This window comes from Tinamus guttatus, unplaced genomic scaffold, assembly GCF_059628265.1.
Source record: "Tinamus guttatus ecotype Peru unplaced genomic scaffold, ASM5962826v1 Tinamus_guttatus_pri_ptg000240l, whole genome shotgun sequence".
Lineage (NCBI taxonomy): Eukaryota > Metazoa > Chordata > Aves > Tinamiformes > Tinamidae > Tinamus > Tinamus guttatus.
Genome location: NW_028288774.1, coordinates 206,561 through 219,661, shown reverse-complemented (window position 1 = coordinate 219,661; position 13,101 = coordinate 206,561). Strand labels below are relative to the sequence as shown.

General features: G+C 33.4%; 1 protein-coding gene across 2 annotated transcripts in view; it reads right to left on the bottom strand.

The window, feature by feature from the left end:
• FUT8 (fucosyltransferase 8) overlaps positions 1-13,101 on the bottom strand; it is an 88,287-nt gene that overhangs the window by 6,854 nt on the left and 68,332 nt on the right. For both annotated transcript variants that reach the window (XM_088525704.1, XM_088525705.1), the window contains 2 exons: positions 4,165-4,411; positions 2,674-2,850 (listed from right to left, as the gene is read on the bottom strand). In XM_088525704.1, coding sequence (XP_088381830.1) covers positions 2,674-2,850; positions 4,165-4,411 — 424 coding nt within the window. The remainder of the gene's footprint in view (positions 1-2,673; positions 2,851-4,164; positions 4,412-13,101) is intronic.

The window sequence follows — 13,101 nt, the reverse complement described above, 5'->3', positions numbered from 1 at the left end:
TCTACTATTAGGATAAGTTAAATTAATAATAAACAAGAGTCTATATCCTTAGTGATAGAAGGAAGCCTGCAGAAAACTATATTAGATGAGTCTATTTTCTTCAGGAAATTGCCAAAACATCCTCTTCTCTAGCAAGAGGAAAGAACCAGACTGAGAAGACACACACACACAAAAAAAAAAAAAAAAAAAAAAAAACAAAGAATGGAAACTGACATCATAATGTTTTTTGCCCATTTGTCTAAAAGTGATATCTAATTTGTCTTAAAGTTACCTAATAGATGCTTGAAATCTGTGTTAAATGCCAAGTAAAATATGTTTCCTTCGAAACAGGTGGGGGGAGAAAGAAAAGCAGAGAAGAATGGAAAAAGATATGTTAGTTAGTAATGTTTCCTTCCTCAACCACCAGTTTCTGATAAAGATGGTCTCATAATTATGGTTTGGTTTGTATTTCAGGTTTCAGTTGCTTTCAGAGGCCCATCAGCTGCCCATTTAACAGGCCATAGCTTAACTGGGCAGCACTGCAAACCACATAGGTCCTTGTGCTCAGTTCAGGAGGATTGGGGACCTGTCCAAAACAGGCCATGCAAATTTTGTTCCCTTAGAAATAGGAGAGTGAAGAAAAAAAGCATACATCAAGAATGGAGCAAGAAATAGCGTGTTTGTATTACTCCAACAATGTATGAACTGCTCATCAGGCCCAAGAACTTTGAAACATTTCTAAATACACCAAACAACAGGATCCAGGAGTAAAAGATTACTAACTTGCTAATTGCTATCGTGAAAGGTAAAGGAATGACAATGAAATACAGTGTGGGGGGGAAGTCACAAGGCAAGGAAATAACAGCATAAACTGAAAAAGCAAAGTACAGATGATATTACAGGTAAACATCCTGGAGGAAAGATTACAATTTATTGAATTTTAGTACTCATATACTAGAGAAAGAGACCTAAAGAGATTATCAGATAAAACAGGTAGGTATAAAATAAGCATTCTTAAGAATACGTGCTATCCAGTAGCATTATTTCAGATAAAGATAGAATGCTTCTATCTTTAGAGAAATGATGCTGTCAAAAACATTATAGAGGAGAAACACTTATACTAGAAAGTTCAAAACACTGAATGATGCACTGAATGATCCACTGAATAATCTGATGACTTTTTCGAGCACAAAGAAAAAGCAATTTATAGCATTTCCTAAAATACACCATGTCCTCTGGCTTACCAAAAGTTATCAACCATCACAGTGAATCACTTTCACTGCTACAGACTGATACTACAGACTCCACTTTCTTTCCGATCAAACTTGCCTCTATGACAGCAAAGGAAGTTTCTGAAACTTAAATCAAAATATTACAATTTCCATGACTAAATAACTTGATACCTTTTTTAATCGAATGATACATTCAGTCATCTTTACACTAATTTACATCTAGAACTTTACAACTGTTAAATACGAGCATTGTTTCACAGCCACCCATAGTTGTATAAAGGGAGATTAACACTGCAGCCATTAACGAAGGCAACAAAAGGTACTACAGCATTGTGTGACAATTGTTTCTATTAAAGCTTGGTACTACAGCGTAACTAGAAATTTAAGCTATATATTTTCATAAGTAAACAGTAAATACTAATAAATGCCAATAAAAATGTGATTTGAAATGCACCTTGCACCACCTCAGAAACTGTAATGCTAAAAAAATTTCAATAGTAGTTTTATTGCTACAGAGGAATTGGATCCCTTCGTTTAACATGCACTGTATATTAATATTGACAATACTGAAGAACACAGTGTTAAGATTTCAAAATCTGAACAGAAAAAATGCATACCTGAAATTGCTACAGTGATATCAAATTCTATTAAGCTAAAGTAGTAATTAAAATTATTTAGGATAATAGTAGTGAATTAAATATTATAACCTCAATCTTGTATTACCTGCTGTTCACTGTTCAGATTTGCATTTTAAATGTTATCATAGTCATTTCTATTACTATTCTATCTCTATACATACAAAAAAAAAAAAAAAAGGGAAGGATTAGATTGCCATCATCTGGAATTGCATATATTTAGATTTTTCAAAGCTTCATAATTTTAAAATGTAAGCTTTACAGATATGAAAGAAAAATAGAAATAGCACAATTGAAATACAAAGATTCACAAAGCTGTAAAAAACTCTGCTGCAAAATAAGATTTTTGTTCATCTTGCATATGTCAAAGAAAAATTTGTAATACAGTATGTTATCTTAGGTGCTTTCCCAAGAATGTCTATGATGAGTAAAACAGTTTGAAATTTGAATTTTTGATTTACCTTGATTTTTAAAAAGTCCATATTTCCTTGCCTAAAGGAAAAAAAATTCTTTTGTTCAAGGTAGATAAAATTCTGAAAATAGAAATAGGTACTCAGTAATATTTATGTTTAAAATTAAAACATCTGAAGCACTTCCAGTAGCTTCCACAGCCAGTGCAACAAGCATTTGATAAATTTGTTGGGTCAGTGACACTGTAATCTAAGAAGACTATTGTTAAATATGGAAGATCATTTTTCCATATGCATCTACTATTTTCTACAAGAAAGAAGGTTTTGCTATCTCGGTGACGCTTCGCAAAACACATGCCTTAACAATGAAGAAAATACAACGAAGAAAAAGCCACCATGTAAACGTAATTCACTTACTTGGATTTTGCCTCTTGCAATAGTGAGGGGTCATCAGTAGCCAAATATACTCTTTTTTTGTCAACATTCATTCTGCGGGCAAGGAGTTCAAACCTTTCTTCAACATGTACCATATATTCTTCAATAGGATGAAATGCTGCCTCTGTTCCTACTTTGTCTGTCCTTCGGACATGAACACTGAAAAATAGTAGAAGCTAAGAAATCAATTTATAAATACAATAGATTCTTCAGCAATTGAAATTTTAAATACAAACTCTATGCTTGCACTCCTAGAATGTATATTAAATTGAATCCCTACATTAGAAAGGAAGAAAGAAAAGGAAGAAGTCACTGATGGCCATCAAACCATATTAGCTTAAAGCGTTACAAACTGGAAACTGAACTAACTCTGAAACTCACTTGAACCTATTTTTAACAACATGAAATTAGCCATCAGTCTGTTTTTGAAACATTGGCTTGCAAGGCAAGCAAAGTGTAACAAAGAAAAGGATGAAGGTTTTATACATGAAGGTTTTATGAAGGCATACACTGTATTCCTTCTATGCAGGAGGTTACATAATTGGACATGGCTTGATAACGCTTTTTCAATACAATTTAAAAGTAAAATAAGAGTAGAATAAGAGTATTCTCATCATGGATACACTGCAGCATCATTTATAGGACACAATTTGAATTAAGGTGGTAAAGACATCTTCCCTGAGATGCTGGAGGAAAAAAAAAAAAAAAAAAAAAAAAAAAAAAAAAAAAAAAACAGAAAATCCTCAAATCTGCCAGTGATGAGGTAGCCTCCTGGGTCTATGGTCAGATGCCAGTAAAGGAACTAAGTCACATGCAACTACAGCATGCACATGCGTACTCATTGAAAAAGGAAGATTAGGGATTGAAGAAAAACTATGAAAAAGGGAAGCAATATGTGCAGATTGCAACGAACATCTTTCATGTTGCAGTTTTCTTCCTCAAGCTGCTCTTTGTTACCATAGTTGCTTTCCTTTTTCCCATAAGTCCTTTTTTCCCCAAACAGTCCGTTCCAATCCTTGGCTTCTGCTCTTACACACTAAGAAACAACAATAGTGAAACCACTGGCAGGGGAGGGCAGGGCACAATATGGACTCAACAGCAAAATGCAGGCTTAGCATTTTTCCCCCCCTCAAATATACAAGCTATAAACAGTTGAAAAGACACAAAAGATTCTAGAACATAAAGGGCATTGTACCTTTTTAGGTACAGAATGAAATTTAAACAAGCCTATTGAGTGTCCATTTATACTTTTCTGCATACCTATATGTACATACTTATGCTTTAAAGAAGTACTTGCAATCAACTTGCATTATGCACAGTTAAAAAATAAAGTCTTCACCTAGAAAGCACCCTCTATCTCCACAAAATGCTTGAGGTTCTTCAACTATTATCAAGAACAGTTTTTCAGAAACAGGAAACTCCATGTACACATATTAAAGTGTAGGTATTTAAAAAATAAAATTAAATACCTACCCAATCACTGGATGTTTGAAACCAAGTTTCCGTGTGGCTTCCTCAATTTCTTTTTCTAACCAGGGTTGCGGACGAATCAGGTATTTGACAAACTGGGAGACCCACCACACTGCAGGATCCCCATGAACACGAATTAACCTATCAGCCAGGTCTTCAGGGACAGCCAGGGGTAAATATGGTGGCCGTGGATGCAAACTGTCAACGATGGGAAGTTCCACCACCTGGACATCCTTATCATTAGCCTCACCTGTGGTAAAATAAATACTAGGATGAGTGCTAAGGTTTACTTGAACGTGTTATTAAAAATGGGTAAAATAAGTTGCTTGTTTAAAAAGAAGCACAGACATATTTTAAAGTTGGGTGTTTTTTTTATGTTACAACTACAAAAATTCTTTCTCCAAAGTTTCTCTTCTTGAATTACACTTAACATCACATTTAGTAGCCAACTTACTGACTAAGGAATGAGTATTGTGGGTACCAATACTATAAACCTCCTGGAAATAGCTCTGCCAATACCATTGCTTTTATCTGAAGAACATGAGACTGAAAACTGATCTTGGTCTCTTGCAGCATTCTAGAGAAAACTTTCAGTGTTTCTTGAATGATTCCTAGCAGGTAAGACTTTTTTTTTTTTTAATATATAAACCGATCTCCAATTTTCAACAGATACAGTTTAAAAAGTTTTCATGAGAATTTTAAATAACATAGGATATTACTTTAGTTTATTGAAAGAGATGCAGCCCCCCCCACAACAGCAAACGAACAAACTAATAATAATAATAATAATAATGATGTAACGAATAACAAATCCCTAATCAGTTTGACAAGCAAACATGTATTCTAAAAAATATTAAACCATATTCTTGACTAATACGAATTGCAGCTGTTCTACTAAAGACAGTGAAGTTGGATTACATATACAGAATCATCCATATATCACACCTTTCCATTTATTTGGTATGTATTTGGTATATAATTCAGTTCTTCCACTCCCAGTTGTATTTTGTCAAACAACACCTACAAATAATACCCCCCAAAATCCATACTATTGCTTATATCTTTTTGCGAAATTGTTAGAATCACAGAATAGTTTTTTTCACCAAGTTGTTAGTCAGAATCACAAAATGATTAGGCAAATCACAGGTCAGTCAGGTATTTCTTATGATGTGATGTATTTGTGATGTGATTGCTTTTCTAGATGCAAAATATTACATCTATAAATCTATCTACAGCTCATTTAATTTTCTAATGACTCTAGGTGCTATTTCTCAGTCACTATTTACCTAAGAACGTCCTGTGACGTTCTGTGACTTAATCCATTTTCCTTTACTGGGTAATTAAAAGATCAAGTGTTTTTCTAACAGACCAAATAGTGCAGTATTTATCTCCCTCACTCTTTTTAATCCCGAAACATGTTGGCAGAAAATTAACCATTTGCAAAGGAATAAATTTTCAAAAACCCATGTTAGTTGTAACAACTAGCTCTCTTCCTTCACCATTATTTTGATCACTCTAACAGATGAATAGGGCAGTTCAATTTGCACAAGTCCCACTGATCACTTTTTAAATACTGAAATCAGCTCTGTGTGTTATACAGAGGATCAGTTGCTTCCCTACAATGTTCCTACTTGCCTTAATTGCATCCTTTATAGGACACAGGACATGCACAATTTTTTGTCACTTGGCATCATCTGACAATTTACTTTTCAAAATTAATCTGGATAAAAATCCCACGTAGACCCTTTCATTATTTGCATCTTTCAGTATCAGCTCCTCTGAGGCCTGAAAAATGTTGGTTTTGCATTAAAACAACCATTTTAATTTTGTCATCTTACCATATCATCTCACTTGCTGCCACTTGAACATTGGCTCAAAGTTATATTCGAAGTGACATTTTTGCTGAGTGTTCACAAAGAGCAATCAATACCTTTAGTTAATGTTAACTGAAAAACATGTTAGAAAAGCACTGTATTCACTCTTATAATATTTTAATTCACCATCTAATTTTACAGTATTCTTTCAAAAACTGTCTTTAAAGGTATGCTATGATACATGGCACTAAGCTGCTTTACTTTTCTGTTCTTATAATATAGACTTCTTTGAGCTGATAGCAACTTGCAAATGACTAATCACAGTTCCATGCAAACAGAAACCCAAAAGACTTGCTGCCAGTTGGAAGCCTAAGCCCATTTGAGTGAGTAATTCTAAATCAAATCACACAAACCATGGCACAGTTAGGATGGCAGCTCAGATTAGCACATGACATGGTGAGAGGGGCCGTGTTGAATTCTCACAAGGCCCTTCACCATCTTGCTGGCTACAGCCTTGCAAACACAACAGGTTCATGCTTCATATATTTCAATACTTATGCTATGCTTTGCAAAGCAGATAGAAGAAAATGGAAACAAGGCAATATTCTTCTGTATTATGCTATTTATGAATTGGCAACTAGTTCAAAAGAAGTAAAAAGTAGTGTTTTGTATTAAATCTCCTAAAATTCTTTTTAGGGCATTTTCAAATATTATTACAGGTAGTCACCCAGTGAGGACTTCATAGCATGGTTGAATTATAAAATGAAATTAAAATGAAATCAAGAATCGTATTTTTCTTTTTAAGTAGCTGGATGACATAAAACATAAGCATGTTCATCCCATTATATTTCAAACTGTAATTTTTTGCTAAGTTAGTGCTTTGTACATTTTTAATATGTCTTTGAAATAGTATCTGGATTACTTAACTCACAGCAAATAGCATTGTACAGCATTGTCGACAAGCCTTTGCTTTCTTAGAAAATGTTTAAAGAAATTCTTTGCTGAGGACATCATTTTATCAATTTCTTCTGCCCACAAGGAAACAAAAATTGATAGCACTCTTATTTCTGTTCCAGCACAATGCTGACTTCCGGAGCTTTTAATCTACCAACATGTCTTGTAAGCACAAGTTCCAATGATTTTCCATAGGATTTTTTTTCCCATGTCACTATAGCACCTATTCCTAATAAAAAATGCAAAGATAAACAGTGTTCTTCCCTGTGCTAATAAGTAATGGGAACTCAGTGAATGTTTTCTCTCTTTGACTTAATGAAAATACAAATTAGGGTGTGGATTTTTGTCTTTGAAATAGTTACGTCTCAAACAAGACTAAAGCAGCAGCACCTACTGACTGCCCTGAGGGCCTCCACTCCCTTTTTAATAAGCTCAAATGAGCTGCATTGTATTTAACTAGTTTTTTTTCACTCCTGAAAATCTCTCATCGCTTAAACACTAGAAACCTTTTACAGCCACTTATATGTCATTTTGAGAGAATATTAAAATATAAAGAATCTCTGCTACTCAGTCATGTAGATACCCAGCAAGCCAACTTAAAAGTTTATAGATTAAGTGTTTGATTCCACAAGTGGATTCCACACAATAGCCAGGGAAAATGTTTTCAGTGGAATATCAAACGAAGCAGAACTCAGGAAGCTCACTGGCAATTTACTTTCCTTTTAATGTTTATATATTAAAACAGTGCTTGAGCAATTTCCCTCTTCATCCAAACAAGGATGAAAGGGAGAACCTGTCTAAGAACAACTCAAGCTCCCCAGTGTGCAAAGGCAAATATATATTTATAAATACAAAGTTCTGTCTGCTCTGTTATCCAGACTTAGTCATTCCTCTCAACAGCAATGAGCTGACCATTTAAAAGTAAGATCTTATGCATGCATATCTAGAAATGACTTTGGAAATTATATAAAAGAGATCTTCACAGGAATATTTTAGAATAACTAATTTCAGAGGTAGCTTGAACACACTACAGTGAAAACAATTTCCTATTCTAGTCAAACCTTAATTACTATATACCTGAAAAGACTTTTTTTGAATTGCCTTTTTCTGGAATATACTATTTTTATAATAGTCCAACGGCTGCAGGAACTTTCTTGCAGCTGATCCCTGGCACACAAATGCTGCCCAGACTTATGCCCAAGCCAGGAACAAGCATAACATGCAAAGAACAAGACTGCCTCAAGATGACTCACATTTCAGGTGAGTTTTTATCAGGTCTAGAGGAAGGACCTTAATATCTGGACTTGGTAGGTCCAGACTCAGAGTAGCTAAAGGCTCCCCGTTTAGGGGAGAGATACATACATATTTATTTATTTAAGCACGTGGTTTATAACTTCAGCTCCCAATCCTGACTTGTTCTGCATTTTAACATTTGAAACCCAAGAGCATATCTTCAAATAAATTAGTAAAAATGCTTTCATGTGTAAGTCCAGATGGAAAACAACCCTCGAGGTGCACAGACAAAAAGAGGCTTTAGTTAGTCATAAATAAAACAGCAAAGAATAAAAGTGCTAAGAAACTTGCAATTCATAGCAGTGAGGCATACATCATTTGAACTGTGCAGCTGAAAAACACTGACAGAAAGAGGGGTACACTGTACTTCATATGGTCTACAAACACCAAAGGCTGAAAAACAAGAGTGCAACTCTCCTGGAGTACAGTGAAATGAAAATTTTCTGGTCTTAAGTTAACAGTGTATGCCCATTCTCAAGCGGCCTATCATTTGAACATAGAATTTCATTTTCCAAAGAAATTAAGAGAAAAATGTAACTCAAAAAGACATAGGAAGAAATAAAATTCACCTAAGATTACAACCTATTTCTCCATGACTTTTACAATAACATAGCATATTAATTCCATACTATCAGAAACTTAAAATAAAAAATACTGTTCTTATAGCAGCCTAGGACATATACAAAAAATAGACCTATGACTGAGATTTGCCTTAAAAGGTATGCAGTAGCAGACAAGGAAAATCAGTTCTAATGATTTCTCATTTAAATATGTTAGATAGCATTCACAAAGACGTAATGTCAGAAATATGAGACCTTCAAAGGTTTTTTTCTTAGAATTTCATATGAAACTTTAACAATGAATGCATGTTTTCTAATGTAGGTAAAACATAAAGGTAACAATATGTAGATTTCCAAGTTTCTTAGCTGTTCAGTACACTAGTAGGAAATCAGTGCGCTGAGGACCTAAAGACTGAGAAACAGAAATCTAAAACTCAAGAAATGATTGCAGCCTTAAAAATCTTGATAAAGCTTTCTATTATTTTACATGATAAAGAATAGAATTCAGTACCATTTTGCTACTTATTTGATTCTTCATGTCTAACAGAATATAAGCAAAAAAAAAATCTTTTCAATATTAAAAGATGATGTTCTGAATATATACAAGAAATAAATCCTGCATAATTAGATGAAATTTTGGGCCTTTTTTAAATTCATTCCTTAAATACAGAAAAGAAAAAAAATAGAACACTTCAGAAGTCCACAAAGTTATTCCAAAGGGAATGAAATCTCCAGCTTTTAACTACAGGATCTGTACGCAGAGCTAATGAAGACCATATCAAAGAATATATTCCTGAGTATTAGAATGATTCCTCACAATGTAGGATGTTGCTCTGAGATGTCTTTCTCCCACCTGGAAATAGTAGTAATAGTTTTGAAGACACAGGTCTTGACCAAAGATCCCAAAGGCCAAACTGCCATAGAGTTTGGATGAAATATTTTCATTGCTTGAATCTGATCCCACAGCTGTTAGTTTGAATCATCCTTATTTAAAGATTACTTAGATGTAAACAGTATTACTTAACCATAATACTTAACCAAAATGACATTGTAATAGTTAGTCTAATGCAGTAGAGAATAACTTAAAAATTGAACAGAAGTGGCGATTTCTCCATAATCTAAGAAGTCTTCAGTTCAGATCAAAGTTCCTGTAAAATTCATTAACTTAAACACAGAACTTAGATTAATAGTTGAAACTTTGTAAGGAACTAAAGACACAACATATTTCTAAAATAATTTTACCCTCAGTTTGCCTTGTTGTCCTGAGATACTCAAAACACGTTTGTTCTTGTCTGTTTGAAGAACAACAACAAAAAAATCCACTTATATTCTTCCTAGTATAGTGCTACAGTACTACTGGTCAGGTATGATAATCTGAAATCCGACGAACTGTGATATTAGGTTAAAATGTAGCTTTTTGACAATGGAACAATTCTTATGATAGTGATAGCTAGTCAAAAATTTCTAAAGTTTGTAATGGAAAGATCGCATTTGTTGAATTTTCTATGATTTAGCATCTGGGATATAAAGCCTGTGAGAAAAGCTGGCACTTAACCACTAACCTACTGTAATAGTTTGGCTAGCATACTGGGGCAACATCAACCTATTAGGAAAATTAGAAGGCCATACTTTGAATGGTAAAATTCTATACAAAGAGTATAAGATACGTGACCAAATACATAATCAGTTATGGGTACAACTGCAGAGAACATAACTATTCTCTGAAGGACATGCACTCCTTTGGTTTCCAAATAAAACAAGAATCAATAGTAGTTAAATTTCCTCTAATAAATGTAGGAAAAAGAAGTCATTTGGGATATTCTCATATCTGGCATTATTTCAAAATAGTTATTGAAATAATTATTTCAGTGGCTATGGTTATTCATGAACAAAAAATCCTTGTCCTACGTTACTTTAATTCACTTCAGCATACCTAAATAGTTCTGACTGAACAATGTGTGTACAAGCCTGTTCATACCCCTTCTCACACATAGAATAATTCCCAGTCAAATCCATTTTATATAGACATAAAACCTTAATGCAAATTAACAATGACATAAAGAGAAGTCATTGTATGAAGTCTCCATATTTTACTCCTTGAGCCTTAGTAGGCAGACAGCACACCTTTATTTTTAAAAAAATTATATATATATACCCATGTAATTATAAAGGGATATCCTTCCTTACTTCCGCCACTGGAAATGTCATTGGCAAATTTATTTAAGAAAGGCTGTACGTAAAGTATTCTCTCTCTCTCATCCTACCAAAAAATGATGCTGACTTGAAAAATAATCTTTAAAAAAATACTGTTCTTTTATCAAAAGTAGCTTTAATGTAATTCCTCATACTAAGCCTAAACAAATGTCTTAATCAGAATCAACTTCCAATACTCTGGAGTTGATTGCATTATAGTTTGACAGAGTATACAGATGTATTTTATGACGAACATGTTAAAACACAAGTAGATTTAGTTTACTATGATATAGGTTGCATAAGTGAATTTTGTGTTATAGGTTATAAGATTATGTTAAAAGTATTGCTACACAAACATCAGAAGGGTAAGGGCTAACATTCTTTTATGTAAAAGCAAAAGCAATAAAGCTATTTAGAAGAAATGACTGCAACCCTAGTAGTCCAGAATTTAGATCATTAGATCACTAACAAATAAACAGAATAAAGCTGTATAGCTACTTCACTATAATCCAAGTCAAGTGTATCATTCACTCTGAAAAATTACAGCTATTTATGTACATAACTATATTACTTATGAAAGAAAATGCTATTTCTATATATGCTATTTCAATATATGCTAAATAACAGATCTTGTTTTTGAACCTACTACCTGTTAAATCTTCTGATGACAGTTCTTGCAATAAAAAATAAGTCATCTATATCTTTCTGTTGCCAGCACATCACTTATAAATTCAGGGACTCTTTTGTGTCCCTATGTTATCATTATTAAACCAGGTTGTCCAATTCCTCATCTCTCAGAATTTGCTCCAGCCAAGAGTTAAATGTCTTCATTCAGATTTTACTAGGCACAAAGTTATTCCCCCTCCTGATTTCTTCAGCTGTATCCACATTATTTGTCTTTATTTTGATTGCAAGAATTTACAGGCTTATTTTACTATCTGCCTGGAAAATACTTGGCCCAATTAGGCTTTAAGGAGCTTCTGTTACACAGTAATAAGTACACTAATTTCCAATTTTCAGATAATAACCTCCATTATTTAAATTTGGCCTATTTACTTTACACTTATTACATTTTTTTTCTTTTCAATCATTCTGTTGTTATATTGGCAGAAGTATGATACTATGAAATAATTTTTTCTTTGACTGAGATATTTTCATCACAAGGACAACCCTATAAAAAGTCAAAAAACTTAAAAACAATACACAAATTATTATTTGCACTAGTTTAGCTTATTTGGGGGGCAAAAGGAAGCCTTGCATTGTATTTGCTGCAACAGGCAGCTGATCTATACAGTTCTCAGTTTGTTACAACTGAGTTCCATTATATTACCAGATATTTTCATTACATAGTTTCAATATATCTTCAGTGTTAAAAGGCACATTTTATAGTATTACGAATTTGCCATTCTAGAATCTATTTTCTATAAAAATAAAAGTGGATGGATTCATAGCAGCAAAGATCTACAAACTTCTCTACCGATGTTTTCACAACTGGATAAAAATAGTATTTTAAATTCATTTGAAAGCAAGAGAAAAACATGGTGTTCAAACTATGTTTTGCACATCCTAAAAACAGCATTAAATATTGAATCAGATGATAAAAATTTGGATGTCTGATTCTGTATATTAAGAAGTGATAAAACCAAAAAAAAGGCACACAGTACATTTGTCTGGACTGCTGGTGATAATATTAGTGCAAATATATTTTGAAAGGCTATTTCTTTAAGCACAACTTATCTCTCACAACATATGACTTCTACCAGGAAGGAATGTAATTGCTTTGGGAATATACTCAGTTCTTTGCCTCATTACCCCAGCTTGGGATACAACCTTAAACATCATGGATCATCATATTGAAATGTACACAGCTCTATCAGCTTCACTTTTATCTTTATTATATCCTCAGAATATTTTTGACTCAAAATAGGGTCTCAGAATGTGCCAAGGCACCTCAACATTAGATAGTACATTTTTAACCATTATGAAAGATTTTTTTTTCCAAAATTTATAACCTAAGCTAACTCTTGTTAGAAGATCTGCAACTATCTACTCAGCAAATCTGATTCTCCCCTATTCATCTCTCTATACAAGTATTTTCCTTCACTGTAAAATCTGACTTTCAATCT